Here is a 16,387-nt window from a genome sequence, read left to right on the forward strand (position 1 = left end):
GTTTGTATATATAAAGAATGCTGACATGAAATTTTAAACAAAATACGTTAACTGTTGCCAATCAAATGGTGATTAAACTACTCTGTAGAGTTCATATGTTTGTAAATCTGACTATGATGACGTCAGTGCCTCACCAGCCATGAACCTCACCGCACGTCACTGTTATAAAATCACTTCAAATGACTTAGACTGAGCGTATTTTACAAAGATTCCACAGCATATAGCTATAGTTTACGTTTTAAGACTTGCGCTGAATATTCATGAAGTCTTGTTTTCGAGTTGATGACGATCCCCATGTGACATCACGTTTGGACCGCCCCTGACCGAGAAAGCGACATACAATGCATTTTGGGTACTTTGTTTGGTCTGAAAACTTCGTGTTGATGGCGAAATTAGAAGGAAAACACATAAATAACGCCATGGTGAATCGTTGTGTGTTGCACCAAGACAACTATTTGATATTCGCTGACACAAATTCCCAGCTGACAAATCAGCCCATTTCCAACGGAGCTTGGGCGCAATCTTCTGCATTTTCTGGGTGCTACATTGCTGGCCTTGACGGCTCAAATTGATATGGGAGGACTCCTTGAATCAATTGCAAACATTTATGCTTTCCTCTTCAGAACTATTTGAATCATAATTATAACTGGATGAGTAACAAGAAAACATCTTCTCCGAATCTGAAGCCATTGTTTTGATTCTCGAGCAAGGCAAGACGTCTTGGCGTGACGTCACGAACAGAGGGGTGGGACCTTCTGAAACTGACCATTTCCGGATTCATTTTGAAGTCATTTTTATTGGTGTTTTTCATTTAACTAAAAATATCAGCCTGCCTGATTTGGGTATTTTAGATGCTATAAAACGTTTTTCTGATGTCAGTGGGAAACAAAAACAAAAAATGGTGCCGGTTGTCCTTTAAATGTAGTATGTACAAACCTCGTAGCACAGTAAGAACACTACAACCCAATTTATTAACTGTCTTTCAAATGTGAAAAATATCCCTGATCAGTTAATAAATTTGTGTCAAGGAATATGGCGTTTACATACTATTTTGCAGATACTTGGAGGAGGAAATGGAAATAGATTAAAATAACATGCACTGTGATTATCAAGATTGCGTCTGTTTTTAATAAGTTTCCATCAAAGGGGCAAAGTTAAAGAAATCAACATTTATTGAAAAATGGAATCACTTTCAACATTCAAAACATATTATTACACAACGAAATATTCAAGCTCAACAATACCTTCTTGTGTTAAATTCCGCCAAATCATAGATGGTTTGTCCTGACCGCGCGCTCAACAAACTCCTCACAGACGCCCTCGCCTTCACGCGCAAACAATACAAGTGTACCGTCGCCGAGCACACAGACATAGGCTACCTGCAGTGAAATTTGCATAATCGGCACGGCAGCCAATCAGAAGCCTGCTTCTTTCTTCCGGACTTTTTTTATAAAGTCGTGCAATTGCATGTCATTTTCCAAAATAGATGCACAGAGCCTCAGCCCAGAAGAAAGATTCAAAAGAAGCTAACAACATATGTGACGCTACAAAACGTAAATTTACATTAAACCGTGACTGTAAAGTGTACGTGAGACTTATGAAAGGGGCTTAGTGGCTCGTATGAAGCAATGCAAACGTTGCATTGTGCACCTCAATGACAATCGACTACTGCAGCAGATTCTACAGCCATGCACATTTACCGAAAATTTAGCAAGGTAGCATTTGATTAAAAAAACACTTTATACTGTTTGACAATATCTTTTAATGGGATTAGTTGTCTCATTGTGCTTCAATTTGTGAAAAATGGGGCAGGCAAGTTTTCGGTTATCTGCCCTGTTGTTCGCTAACTTTTTGTCATGAGTTTTAGACACTGTTTGTACTATAATTTGGGCAAGTTCGACGGGCCGGATTAAAAAGCCTAACGGGCCGTAGTTTGTGGACTAGACATACAGTGATACCTTGCTTTACGAACCCCTTGACTTGCGAACTTTTCGGTTTACGAACGTTAAATTTATGACAATTTTACCTTGGCATACAAACTTTTTTCGTAATACACATGGAGCTGCCTCAATGAGTGATGTGTCGTTTGCGAATGAGCCCGTTCTTCTAACAACAAAATGGCTGCCGAATTTTTTGGTCCTCTATTCCCCGCCCCCACTCTTCGGTTAAAGCCACATGGTTGGTCAAGAACGCAGCAGTGAGGGGAGGTGGTTTAAACATTAAAGAGACAGGCAGACGACAGTGAGAGAGTTTCAACTTTGATAGTTCAAAGGCAGAGTGTAGACCGCAAGGTTAAAATATCCCATCAATCAGGCTCCACAAACAACCCGCACAAGCCATCTGTACACTTGATGCCAAAAGCTATCAACCCAGCAAAACAGAACACAATTGATGAGGAACTGGATAAAATTATCACAGAGAAAGCACCTCCAAGGGATCATTCTTCAAGATGGTGAAAGAAGAAGCTTATGTACCTCATCAAGTGTTTAATACTGAGGAAACCGGCCACTCCATTCCACCAAGCCATCAACGACAGTTGATGTACAGTACAGGTAGTTTCTGCACTACAGTTTATTTCTTTAATTATAATACCATATCACATTTATTATACATAAAATAATGTATATTTTGTGTAGTTTTAAGGCTTAGTAAATTACAAAGTAGAAAATTAGGTTTTATGGCGACCTGGGAACCGATTATTCTCATTTTAATGGTTTCCTATCGGAAATTAATTTTTGGGATACACAATTTTTGCCTTACACACTCTGTCTGGAAACCAATTAAGTCCGTAAGCCAAGGTATCACTGTATAAGGAAGCAGAGGGGAGTCGAGTGGTGCATTCAGGTGCGCTCAGTTTGGTCAAGAACTGATTTTCGGTTGTAAACCGAGGCCTAAAAAAAACAACGAAATTTTTGGTTGAGAACCGAGACGTTCGAAAACCACGGTTTAGTGCCCTGTACATGCCTCGCCTTTAAGAGGTAGGCCCCACCTCTTTGACTATTTTTGATATTCTGTTACTGTAAGTACTGTAGTTTTTGTGGAATATTCTCCAAAGTATTGGTGGTGGCTTGATGGCTCAGTGGGTAATACTGCTTACTGCCGAAAAAAAACCATGTTCGTGCCTTTTAGTGGTGATGCTGACAGGGAAAAGTAATATGCTGTCAGAAAATGTAACAACTACAATGTCCATACGTAATTTGAGTGGCTGCCTTTCCAGCAGCTCATGTATTTTGTTTTTCTACTTTCATTCCTTTGCTGCTGTGAAATGCAAATTTCTCCATTGTGAGACTAATAAAGGCAAATCCAATCCAATTTTAAACCACAGATATATTAATAACTCATTTCTTGGTACGTATATTGAACAGCTCTGCATGGGTAGTTTTTTTCATTTAGGTTTTGAATCATCAGTGTGCAGGGTATAACTCAGTGCCTTTTGACATAGGTCGAGCTAATTCACCCAAAAGACCAAAATATATGTTGCTAATATAGACAGAAAACAATTGTTGTTAATCACCTCCTTCTTGTCACATTTATCTCTCTTACAGATGTCTTCACATAGCTGTGGCCCAAGGCAAAAGAGCTCTGGCTTACATGTTTGCTTCCAAAATGGCTAACTATGGCTATTTAGAGGTGAAGGAGCGCAATGGACAGGTATCAGAGCTCCCCACTTTATCTATGTGGTGTCTATTCAGTCTCCTTACAATTCAGTGGCGAACAAATGAACAAATAAATCTCGGCCTTGCGTGTACAGACGCCGCTGCACGTCGCGGTGGCGGCCAATCAGCACCTCATCGTCAGTGACTTGCTGCTTCATGGCGCGGACATCAACACCAGGGACTCATGGGGGCGCTCGCCGCTCCATGTGTGTGCTGAGAAAGGATTTGACCTATGTTTGCAGGTTTGGAATTGACTGTTTTGCAATGTGAGTTTTCATATGCATCTGATTTAAAGGACAACCAACACCATTTTTTTGTTTACTAGCTGACATCAGATAAACGTTTTATAGCATCTAAAATACCCAAAACACGCAGGCTGATGCAAAACATCAATAAAAATGACTTAAAGTCTCCCAAAACTACTTCAAAATGAGCTCGGAGATGCCGAGTTTCAGAAGGTCCCGTCCCCTTGTTCGTCACGCCAGGAGGTTTTGCCTTGCTCTAGAACACAGGTGTCAAAGTCAAGGCCCGCGGGCCAAATCCGGCCCGCCACATCACTTTTTTCCATCCGCGAAAGCAAATCAAACTTGTTAAATTCCATCATGATTGCCAAAATCTGAGCTAAAATTTCATATTTTTGGATGTCAACCACAATAAAAGTCATTATTCTTGACTTGAGATTTGAAAACGAGTTATTCATTAATTTGCTGTGTGCTCTATATGTAATATTTGAAGGGATTTAAACATTCTAATGGGTTCCCCAAATTCATAACAGCCCTCGAGAGGAAACCATAACTACAATGTGGCCCGCGGCAAAAGATGACTTTGACACCCCTGCTCTAGAATCAAAACAATGGCTTCAGATTCGGAGAAGATGCTTTCTTGTTACTCATCCAGTTATGAATATGATTCAAATAGTTCTGAACAGGAAAGCATAAATGTTTGCAATCGATTAAAGAAGTCCATCCTGTATCTTTTTGAGGGGTCTGGACTCCAATGTAGCTCCCCGAAAATGCACAAGATGGCACCCAAGCTGCGTTGGAAATGGGCTGATTTGTCTGCTGGGAATTTGTGTCAACTAGTATCAAATAGTCGTCTTGGTGCAACACACAACGATTCACCATCGCGTTATTTATGTGTTTTCCTACTAATTTCGCCATCTACACGCATCAACACAAATGCTAACTCATAATGGAAGACGCCATTGATGGGCTACCAGATACCAACGGCTCGGCCACGCGCTACAAGCAGCCCTAATCGGACTGTCCCCTTGATTATTTGGTTCATTAAAAGAACAAAAACATTTCCTTAACTACATCGGAACCCCAAGTACTTGTTGCTCAGCGCTATTTACCCCAATATATAGAAACTGTTTGTTTTTGTTTTCTTTATTTTGTTTTATTTAGAGGGAGAAATCCATTTTATTTTTTGTGAATTGTTATTTTTTTGGTCGGCATTGATGGTTATACTACTACTACTACTATTACTACTAATAATAATATAATAATAATACATTCCTAAAATCATAATACATTACCCAAATTCTTAAAACGTATATGTCCATACACAATTTGTATAAAAAATGAGATGAGCACAATATAGTGACAATATTGGACCTACATATTTTCTTTATCCTCTGCAAAAAAACACTGCAAGTTAACTAACCAACTTTTGTGGAGCTAGAATAAATGAATCATGATGCACAAACTCTCAATTTGCCATACATTGCTGATAGTGTAACGCTGCACTCATCTGACGAGTGTGCGGGCAAATGTTTAAAAAATGTTTTAGTTTTTGGGGAGGGTAGAACAGATTTTGAAGGATTTGAGTCATATACGGGGCCCCAAATAGTCAGGAAAGTGAATACGTTCCCTCAACAGGTCTACATATGTGTTATTCGATGTCCCCACAGAGTATCTGGAAGACTCTCTCCGGATGCTTACAGATGATTGACACAGAAATGTTCAATTTTGAAGGTGGGTGTTTTTGTTTTCACCATTTGACCAGAATAGCACAAGGAGACTCCTAAAATACGGCTTTATTCCCTTTGTAGGCCAAACTCCACTTCATGTTGCAGTGTTGTGTCACAATGCGGTTGAAAATACTTGGAGGAGACTGACTCATACTCGTACCCTGGACCCGCAGCCTCAGTGCCAGTACCAGCAAAGGGAGCTGCTGCAAAGGAAACAAATTTATGTTCAATGTGTGAAGGCTCTGTTGCACATGGGCGCCTCCTGTGGGACGAAGGTGAACAAATACACTTTCCGATTTCTGATCTTGCAAACATGATTGCAAAAGAGAAAATGGCAAATTTGAACAGTTTCGTTGAGGTTGTACTCATTTTTGTGGCCATTGACTTAGGCATCGTTGATCGAGTCACAAAGTGTTACACAAGCAGAGTGTGATTTTTTTTCAATGCTGCCCCATGAAAAGAGAACAGTGGCCAAAATGACAGGGGTGTGCTTACTTGTGTGATCTCGTGCTCATGAAGCCCACAGCCTAGTTGAAACTACGACACGGGTCATTTTGTCTTCCCGCAGGACTTAAAAAGTGGTTTGACATGTTGGCACATGGCAGCCCAAGAGGCCAATTGTCAACTGTTGCGCGTCTTCCTCGAGTGGCCATCTTCCTCGAGGAGCCTCAACCACAAGGTTGCATGACACCAACATGAGACACTGGCCGTGTACACACAGACGAACAAACATCCACACTCACACTTGGGGAGAATTAACTCATTCACTGCCATTCCCAAATATATTCAGGAATTGAAAATATGACGTGGAGCGCCATTTCCAAATTTGTTTGGGTTTTGGTTTTTCATGCATGGGTGCCGACAAAGTACTGGTCAGACCTCTGGCAATGATTTTTCACTTCCACATAGGGGCAGCATTTCCCTTTTTTCGATGTTAGCACTTGTGTGTACCAATCTGGTTGTATTGCATTGTATTATGGACAGCTGCCCTCATTTCAAGCTCATATAACACCAGACCCATATAACTTGGAAATTAACTCTTATTTTCTGATGAAAGAAGAGAGTCAAAGGTTTTCTCACTTGCCCTGCATTGAATGTTTATGTTGTCCTCAAACTCAATATTCTGTCGGCAGGAACTTGAGTGAAAATGACAAAAACCCTGGCACTGCAGTGGACACATTTTTGTATTTCTGGCAGTCATCATCAATTCAATCATCATGCCATGCATTTGAATACATTTTCCTATTTTGAAACCCACTTTGCAACCCTAAACCTACTTTGAAACCAAAATCTGAAAACTGAAGCCCACTTTGAAGTGCAACCTTGAAACCTTAACCCTTCTTTGAAACCCTGTCACCAGTTTGAGAGCCAACTAACTGCGGTTAAAGGACAACCGGCACCATTTTTTGTTCCCTAACTGACATCAGAAAAACGATTTATAGCATCTAAAATACCCAAAACACGCAGGCTGATATTTTTAGTCAAATGCAAAACACCAATACAAATGAGTTAAAGTGTTCCAAAACTACTTCAAAATGACCTAGGAGCTGGCAGTTTCAGAAGGTCCTGCCCCCTTGTTCCTGGTGTAACGCCAAGATGTCTTGCCTTGCTCTAGAATCAAAACAATGGCTTCAGATTCGGAGAAGATATTTTCTTGTTACTCATCCAGTTATGAATATGATTCAAATAGTTCTGAAGAGGAAAGCATAAATGTTTGCAATTGATTAAATAAGCCCTTCCGTGTCATTTTGAGGCATCTGGACTGAAATGTAGCGTCCCAGCAAATGCACAAGATGGTGCCCAAGCCCCGTTGGAAATGGGCTGATTTGTCTGCTGGGAATTTGTGTCAACTAGTATCAAATCTTGGAGCAACACACAACGACTCACCATCGCGTTATTTATGTGTTTTCCTACTAATTTCGCCATCAACACGAAGTTTTCAGACCAAACGAAGTACCCAAAGTGCATTGTGTGTCACTTTCTCGGTCAGGGGTGTTCCTGACCGACGTCACGTCAGGAATCGTCACCAACTCATGTGAGACAATCTGTTTTCATCAATGGATGCTACAGTTTCGTGTTTGCTTTCAATATTTAGCTTGTAGTCGACGTGCACATTCCACCATGATGAAAAGGTTTCTTCAGCCGTCATCTGTACTTCTTTGAAGGTGCCGGACGTTTCGCTTCTCATACTTCGTCAGCAAACTAAAGTCTTACTCAACTCTGTAGACATCAACATTAAATTTACTCGCGAGGACATTAAAGAGAACCAAAAGTTTAGGCCCTATATATATATATATATATATATATATATATATATATATATCAGTGACGTGCAGTCAGAGGAGGCAGGTGAGGCACTGCATGGAAATATCAAATGAAAAAAACAGTTATATTTATTTAGTGATTTGTACTTTAAAGTTCTTTTCCATTTAACCACCATATTTGGATTTTTTTTTTCAAAATCGCATAATGTTCACATTTACCATTCAAATACAAAGTAGATGGTGCAAATGGTGAATAAGCTACTCTGTAGAGTTCTCATCTCATCTCATTTTCCATACCGCTTATTCCTCATTAGGGTCGCGGGGGTTGCTGGAGTCTATCTCAGCTGTCTTCGGGCACGAGGCAGGGGACACCCTGAATTGGTTGCCAGCCAATCGCAGGGCACACAAAGACATACAACAGTCACTCTCACACTCACACCTAGGGACAATTTGCTGTGGTCAATCTGCCTGCCATGCATGTTTTTGGAGTGTGGGAGGAAACCGGAGGACCCGGAGAAAACCCACGCGGGTCCGGGGAGAACATGCAAACTCCACACAGGGAGGCCGGACCGGGACGCGAACCCCGGCGACCTCTGCACTGTGAAGCCGGTGTGCTAACCACTCGACTACCGGGCCGCCCTATATATATATATATATATATATATATATATATATATATATATATATATATATATATATATATATATATATATATATATATATATATCCCAACTGTCCAGAGATGGCGGAGCCGGACTCTGCTATGATATGTCCCTACTCTCAGATTGGGGGGGAACAGAGTACTACTCCCTGCAGCCCCACTAATAGTTCCTATTGTACTGACTAAGGACTGGCCTGATTGCCCCACTTCGACCGGTATCAGCTCATCAGTATTACTAATCCTATATTGCCTAAGCAGGCTATTGTATGAACGTTTCATCACTTTGCTGCTGTGAAATGTAAATTTCTCCACTGTGAGACTAATAAAGGCAAATCCAATCCAATCCAATCCAAGTTGAACCTCACCCCACCAAACTGGTTTAATGAAGGATTTCGTTGTTTTATGCAAACCGCTTCTTTTACTCCCCTTTCAAACCATCTATGTTCTTTCGCTAAGATTTTAACCTCATTGTCGTCAAATGAGTGGTTGCTAGCTTTTAGGTGCATATGTACTGCCGATTGAGGCCCACTAGTATTATCCCTGCGATGTTGATAGTCTTTTTTTGAGAATTTATTTAGTCTCCCCAATGTACTGCTCTTTACAATTTTCATTCTTACAATGTATTGAATAAACTACATTACTTTGTTTTTCATTTGGCAGCCTATCTTTTCGATGCACTAATTTTTGCCTTAAAGTGTTTATCGGTTTGAAATAAGTAGGAATTTTGTGTTGCCAAAGGACTCTGTGTAGTTTTTCAGAAACTCCTGCAATGTAAGGTACTGCTACTCCTCTCCTTTTTGTATCTTCAGAATTTTGGTTTTCATTCCCTATTCTTTCTTTCTGACATTTGTTAAATGACCACTGAGGGTACCCACAGTTTGTGAGTGCTCTCCTAATATGTTTAGACTCCGTTTCTCTACCTTCGACGCTTGTTGGTATTAGTTTAGCTCTATGCTGGAGGGTTCTGATAACTCCTAGTTTGTGTTGTAAAGGGTGGTTAGAATCGAAAAGTAAGTATTGTTCAGTGTGCGTAGCCTTCCTAAAAACGTCTGTTTTTAACACTCTGTCCTCTTTTATAATTACTTTACAATCCAAAAAGGCTAATTGGTTCTCTTTAATGTCCTCACGAGTAAATTTAATGTTGATGTCTACAGAGTTGAGGTGATCTGTGAAGGATTGAATTTCTTGTTTCTTAATTATGACAAAAGTATCGTCCACATATCTGCACCAGTGTCTACGTTTTGTCCCCGGGAAGGATGTGAGAGCCTGTTTCTCCATCTCTTCCATGTAAAGATTAGCCACTATGGGTGAAACTGGTGAAATTTTGTTTTTCTACTTTTATTCCTTTCATAACTTTGCTGCTGTGAAATGTAAATGTCTCCACTGCGAGACTAATAAAGGCAAATCCAATCCAGCTCGAAAACAAGACTTCCTGAATATTCAGCGCGAGTCTTCAAACGTCAAATATAGCCATGTGGCGGAATCTTTGTCAAATACGCTCAGTCGAAGTCATTTGAAGTGATTTCACAAATTATGGACACAACTTGTCCGGAGGCGTCGGTTGTCCTTTAAGGTTTGACGTTGGAAAAAAACATAAGCTACTATAGGACTGAAAATACATTTTTCACACAAATTCACACACATGCGCGCACGGCCACACACATTGAGACAATCATAAAAATGTACTAAATGCTGTCATGTTTTGTGTGTTACCATGTTAGAAATCCTTACAGTGGATGATCTGTCACCATGTGCTTGTTGCAGAGCTTCAGCGGCAACACGGCCCTGCACATGGCCAGCTCCTTGCAAAATAATCCCGCTCAGCCAGAAGCGCTGAAGATCCTGATGAGAGGCGGCGCCGATCCAACGGCCAGAAACTTGGAGAATGAGTTGCCATGGCAACTGGCGCCAGGAGGACACATTGGTGAGAAGGTAATCTTACGAGAATCATTCAGGCAAAGGCCCCAGCAGAAGTGACACAAACACAAATTTGAAGCTAAACAGTTTCTGACATGTTTGAAATCAAAGACTGACATGATTGCTCTCTCCTTGCTTTCATTTCATTCTGACTGAATGTATTTTTCCCCTATACTTCAGGTGCATCAGATCCTCAAGGGCCAGCATCTTGATGCTTAAAAGTACTTCAGAAAAGAACACTGTCAGTCAGACGGTCTATTGTGTCAATATTTGCCTCACAAAGGCAGATGGTGGTCGTTTCAATGAAACAAATCATTTTGATGTAATACTCAATGAGCTCTATATACACATTCTTTTATATTTGCAAGGGTCGTGGGTGTGCCAGGCAACACAGAGACTAACAACCATTCACTCTCACTCGCACAATGATAATTTGCAGGCTTCATTTAGCCTGCCATGCATGTATTTGGAATGCGGGAGGAAACCAGAGTACCAGAAGAAAACCCACGCGGGCATGAGGAGAGCTTCATTTCAAGAGCACACTGACAACATTTTTGTGTGGGATACATAAGCTTTTACAAATTTCAACTCCATCCACCCATTTTCCATACCACTTATTCCTCATTAGGGTCGCTGGAGCCTATCTCAGGTGTCTTCGAGCACAAGGCAGGGGACACCCTGAATAGGTTGCCAGCCAATCGCAGGGCACACAAAGACATACAACAGTCACTCTCACATTCACACCTCGGGACAATTTGGAGTGGTCAATCTGTCTGCCATGCATGTTTTTGGAGTGTGGGAGGAAACCGGAGGACTCGGAGAAAACGCGGGCCCGGGGAGAACATGCAAACCCCACACAGGGAGGCCGGACCGGGACGCGAACCGGCAACTTCTGCACTGTGAAGCCGGTGTGCTAATCACTCGACTACCGGGCCGCCCCCGAATTTCAACTCAATGCATGAAATTGAGTATTTAACGAAACAAATGACATGTGCAACACCTGAATGTAAAATAAGTCAATGTTTCTCACAATTGTCACTCAAACCATTTGTTTTGATTAGAAATACTTATATGTACCTTATATGCCATACGTGCATGTGCATAGTGGAGTGCATAGGATGTCTAAAATCCTTGTGAATTTCAACACAGGCAATAAAGGGGATTTTAAATGATAACTGAAAGTCGTGGAATGAAGAATACTCATTTGCCTTTCATGCATTTATTTACTTTGTTATTTTAAACCATTATGTCCTCTACTTCCCTCAATATTGTCATTCATGGGCAGACAGTCTAATCACAAAAGAAAAATGTTCAAGTTCTGAAAGAGTGAACAGGAGACATTTGCCATGTCATTAGTTTTATATTTATGTGTCATGTTTGTCTCACAAACATTAAACTTACACATCAATGGCACAAATATTGCTCGGTCTTAAAAGGTCAGAACAAGAACACATGAACAATACCGGCAATAAACGTATGAGGTTCCAGATAGAAAGCAGACGATGACAAGCAATGTATTGGTTGGTTAGTTGGCACATTGTAATAGTTCATATTTCAGAGGTATTTTACTGTACTCAAGAAAATAATCTAGTCTATCCCAATGTAGACAGTGGCTGTTTTTCCCCCTTAAGGCATGAAAATAGCAGTGACGTGCAGTCGGGGGAGGCACTCATCATGAAAATATCAAATGAAAACATAAATTAAACTGTTATATTTATTTAGTGATTTGTACTTTAAAGTTTTAGATGTTTTTTTTAAATCGCTGAATTTTCTCATTTACCGTTCAAATACTAAGTAGAGACGAGCGGTGAGGCAGCAGCCGGCGCAGCCTCACCGCGGATTGCGCAATCACTATGCTAACTATGCTGGTTTGCTCTGCAGTGAGACTGCATTGCTGTTCCTCTGCATATCGCTATTAGTGTTCAAACACTTTTAGTGTACAAACTAAATTTCTACCGTTTAGCTGGTGTATATAATGTAGTCACTTTACATTATAAACACTGTACTACAGTGTTTATTTTATTTTTATCAAAACTGTGTGCATAGGTGAGGCACACAGTCCTCCTGCCTCATGACAGGAGAGGATTCTCATGGCAGGAATCTCTAATCACCAGCGCCGGTGATTAGAGATTCCTGCGCCTCCTCGGCTGCAGAATAATAGAATTAGTGAGAGCAAGCTACAGTAAACAGTTAGCAAGTTAAGTGCTACCATCCAGTCATTTTTTCATGTTGCTTGGCCTTATTTTCAGAATGGAGAATTACATATCTAAATTGAAAGAAATGAGAGACTTTCTTCAGAAGGAGCGGCGTATGGACTTCATTTATAAGTAAATGTAACCCGATGATAACGTTTTTTTTCATTATTTTTTTTCTATGTTACAGTTCATATAAAGAATGCTGACATGACATTTTAAACAAAACACGTTAACTGTTGCCAATCCAATGGTGAATAAGCTACTATGTAGAGTTCATGTTTGTAAATCTGATTGCGATGACGTCAGTGCCTCACCAGCCATGAACCCCACCGCACGTCACTGGAAATGAGAAACGAGACAATGGCAACTACAGCATCGCGACAGACAGCAGCGGAACGAACACATTACATATATATTCAATATTAGATTACTTTTAAATATTTCAAAAATAAAATCGTATATAAGTGAAGAATAACGCGCTGTTGTATATGACAGCTTCTTTCTTTAAACATACCCTCACAGTTATTTCCTGCAATTTGATCATTTCTGTTATATTTAATAATAGAATTTGTGAAATACTAGATGAAAATATACATTCAGTTAGAGATTAGAATAGAATATAACTTTAATGTCACGATCACAGTGTTCTCTACTTATATGTTTTGTCCTTTAAAGAGTTGCTGCTGTCAACATGGGACGATAAACTGCTGAAGATCACACTGTTGTGCCTGTTGTTCACTCGAGCCCTCTGTGGAGTTTGTTTGCTTTTCTTTATTGTCTGAAAATTGTGTGTTTTTTTTTTACCAGCGTACTGTGTGAAATGGCTTGTGATCGCATGTGTTGAGAATCAGAGATCAAGACATGGAACCCATTTTACACATGTGACTCATCCAAGTCCACGTCAACGGGGGGAAGGGGCAGACGGCGAGGTGAAGGTGCAGACAGTAGTGGGGTGAGGAGGGGGTTTTCCGTGCCCTCGTCCTCGCTGAGTTGCAGCAGCGTGCTACTTTGTGGCAGGAGCGCGGCGGTGTCCACGTCCTCCGGACTCTCTCGGATGCGGGATGCAATTGGCGGTGGAACAAACTGGGTAGGCTGGAGGGGTAATGGAAGAGGCGGGACTGGGAGCGGTGTTGCGCCCAGAATGGGGAGTGGCGGAGGGAGAGGCGAGCAAGTGCGGGACAAGGGGGAGCTGGTTCTTGAGAGAGGAAGTGGTGAGCAGGATTGGGGAGGTGGTGTTGGGGTGGAGGTGCGGGAGATGGAGGGAGGTGGGGAAAAGCTGCTGCGGAGGCCCCACTGCTCTCGTTTCTCCTTGGTCGTCATGGTTGGAGCAACCTACGCAGAATAAATACCAGGATCGAGTGACTCTATAAGTAAAAATAATGACTTTCAAGAATGAATAACTGAGTCAACCATTTTGTGGGGACTGTTTAGATGGACATTTATGACATTACATTGGAATAGGTAATTTCTTGTTTTTTTTTGTTTTCCGATTAGTAGATTAACTCATTCACTGCCAGATGTGCAAAAATGTGTCCACTCCAGTGTCAGGGTTTTTGTCATTTTCACTCAAATTGCAGGACCCAACAGAATATTGAACATTAGAACTACATAAACATTCAATGCAGCGTATGAAACCTTAGACTCTCTCCTTTCATCAGAAAAAAAGTGTTAATTCCCACGTTCTATTGGTTTGGAGGTATCTGAGCTTGAAATGGGGGCGGCTCTACAAAACGCAAATGCTGCCCCCTTGAGGAAGGGAAACAACATTGCCAGAGGTATGGCCAGAGCTTTATCGGCATCCCACAATAAAAAACCAAAACCCAAATGAATTTGGGAATGGCGCTTCATGTCATAATTTTCAATTCCCAAATAAATTCGGGAATGGCAGTGAATGAGTTAGTGTTGACTAATATGAGATGCGATATCCTTTATTCGTCTCACATTGGAGACATTCCCAATTCACAGCAGCAAAATTATGAAAGGAAGAGGAAGATGCGTGTCCTCCAACTTCAAAGCTGTGTTGTTAGCAGTAGAAAATCAGCTATTTTGGGTTAATTTGGCAACATTTGAAGTTGTTAACATGTCCGTTGAAAACTAAACAAGACTGTCATGGAATCCAGCGGTCAGTTCGCTCGTACACTGAATAGATGCCAAGAAGTTCCCATTGGACACACCAAGTTTTCGATCCCCATGAAAAATGACATACATTCAGAGACTGGTACCTGTATTTTTGCGGGACTGTGCAGATCAGCAATGACGGTGGCTGATGAGGCAGAGCGCACTTCTAATGTGGGCGGTTTGGATACGGCGTGATTGGCCTTCCTGCCCTCGATCGCAACATCTGCACCTGTGGGGCTCAAAGGTGTGCCAGTGCCGCCTCCCACGCACGTTTGCTGCTTTTGTGTTTCCGTGAAAGTGACAGACCTCTTTTGGTCTCCCTGAGCTGCTGAGAGGGCACACGGGCACGTTGTTGTGGACAAAGACAAGGCGAGCAGATCATAAAAGTGTCAAGAACACCAGTACCACTAATAAAGGAGGCAGGGGTGATAGGCGGGGGGTGGGGGGGGGGGTGCAAGACAGACATGCAGAGCGCCCTACTGGGTAAGGTTGCGGCTAGAGGGGGTGAGCCATTGTATATAGTGGAGAGGAAAGGTGACGGGGGGGAGGGGTCTCACCTTCACAGTCCAATAAAGTTTCTTTATTTTGAAACACAAGGCATGAGACAGAACAGAGTGAGAAATGTCAGTTTGGTGTCCGGGGATACAACAAACATTGGAACAGACATGGGGTATGAAAGGGGAGACGGGTGAGCTCAGGAGGACATTGGGTGCGTCCGTTCAAGTTTTTGATCAATCATTTGAGCTCATTAGTCGACAACATACATGACGGCGGGTGCTTCTGAAGACAGATGCTATTACCCAGAGGTTTGGTTTTGGGTTGGATGCTCCTTCGAGTGGTGGAGAGACGAGCTCCAGAACGACCGCGGGGCTCATTTTTTGGAATGGACAACAGGGGGCGTCGCAGCTGAAAGAAGAATAAGAGAAAACTTGATTTGGGCATCACATCAGAATGGCATTTAGGGCCCCGAATATTTCATGGGTCAGCCAAAATAATTACCCTTTTCCAAATAATCTTACTTGGCTGGAGTTTTGAAACACAATACATTTTCTTCCTTTCTCAACGGACCTTGAGTTTTGAAAAGCGCTTATAAATTAAATGTATTATTATTATGAGACAGTTCACATTCTGAAACATCAGAATGATGGCCTCGTTGCAACATTTGTCCGCTTCATGTAGATCAGAATCTATTCAATCCAACATACAACTTTCCTTCGATGATGATGTGGACTAATCTTGCACAAAGACGAGCAACATTTACAACAACGGTGGATTGTGGTGGTAGGCTTATCTCGCGCCGAGACGGGACATTGCGTTTATCAGTGGTGGGCCGTCAGAGCCAGTAAGGCCTTCTCTGCTGGCCTAACATAATCAGACATCATTATCATAATTATAATAAAAGTCAATTTCATTAAAAAATGTATTTTTTCTATATATATACAGTAAAGTCTCGTTATATCGATATTCAAGGGAGTCCGAAAAAATATCGATATAACCGGGACTATCGATATATCCGACCCTGTTTGCATGTAATTTTCTCCGTGCGATACTAGTGCAGCGTGTTCTACCGGAAACAAATTCCTTGTGTGTTCTACATACTTGGC

General features: G+C 41.4%; 2 protein-coding genes across 19 annotated transcripts in view; one reads left to right on the plus strand and one right to left on the minus strand.

Annotated features, from left to right (window-relative positions):
- The window catches only part of LOC148903326 (NF-kappa-B inhibitor zeta-like), a 21,066-nt gene extending 9,421 nt beyond the window's left edge, over window positions 1-11,645 (plus strand). For 2 of the 3 annotated variants that reach the window (XM_089000504.1, XM_089000522.1), the window contains 7 exons: window positions 3,546-3,651; window positions 3,752-3,898; window positions 5,569-5,632; window positions 5,710-5,903; window positions 6,197-6,307; window positions 10,318-10,485; window positions 10,651-11,645. In XM_089000504.1, coding sequence (XP_088856630.1) covers window positions 3,546-3,651; window positions 3,752-3,898; window positions 5,569-5,632; window positions 5,710-5,903; window positions 6,197-6,307; window positions 10,318-10,485; window positions 10,651-10,689 — 829 coding nt within the window. In that variant the 3' untranslated portion in view covers window positions 10,690-11,645. The remainder of the gene's footprint in view (window positions 1-3,545; window positions 3,652-3,751; window positions 3,899-5,568; window positions 5,633-5,709; window positions 5,904-6,196; window positions 6,308-10,317; window positions 10,486-10,650) is intronic. The other variant, XM_089000513.1, reaches the window with a different exon arrangement.
- Window positions 10,821-16,387, minus strand: part of unc80 (unc-80 homolog (C. elegans)) — a 60,193-nt gene continuing 54,626 nt past the window's right edge. For 10 of the 16 annotated variants that reach the window (XM_089000277.1, XM_089000268.1, XM_089000214.1 and 7 more), the window contains 3 exons: window positions 15,548-15,689; window positions 14,888-15,108; window positions 10,821-13,997 (listed from right to left, as the gene is read on the minus strand). In XM_089000277.1, the coding sequence (XP_088856403.1) occupies window positions 13,539-13,997; window positions 14,888-15,108; window positions 15,548-15,689 (822 nt within the window). In that variant the 3' untranslated portion in view covers window positions 10,821-13,538. Of the gene's footprint in view, window positions 13,998-14,887; window positions 15,112-15,340; window positions 15,362-15,547; window positions 15,690-16,387 lie in introns of all 16 variants that reach the window. The other 6 variants (XM_089000241.1, XM_089000169.1, XM_089000222.1 and 3 more) reach the window with 4 other exon arrangements.

Source organism: Hippocampus bargibanti, linkage group LG01 (genome assembly GCF_051943395.1).
Source record: "Hippocampus bargibanti isolate YZ-2025 linkage group LG01, ASM5194339v1, whole genome shotgun sequence".
In the NCBI taxonomy this organism is placed as follows: domain Eukaryota; kingdom Metazoa; phylum Chordata; class Actinopteri; order Syngnathiformes; family Syngnathidae; genus Hippocampus; species Hippocampus bargibanti.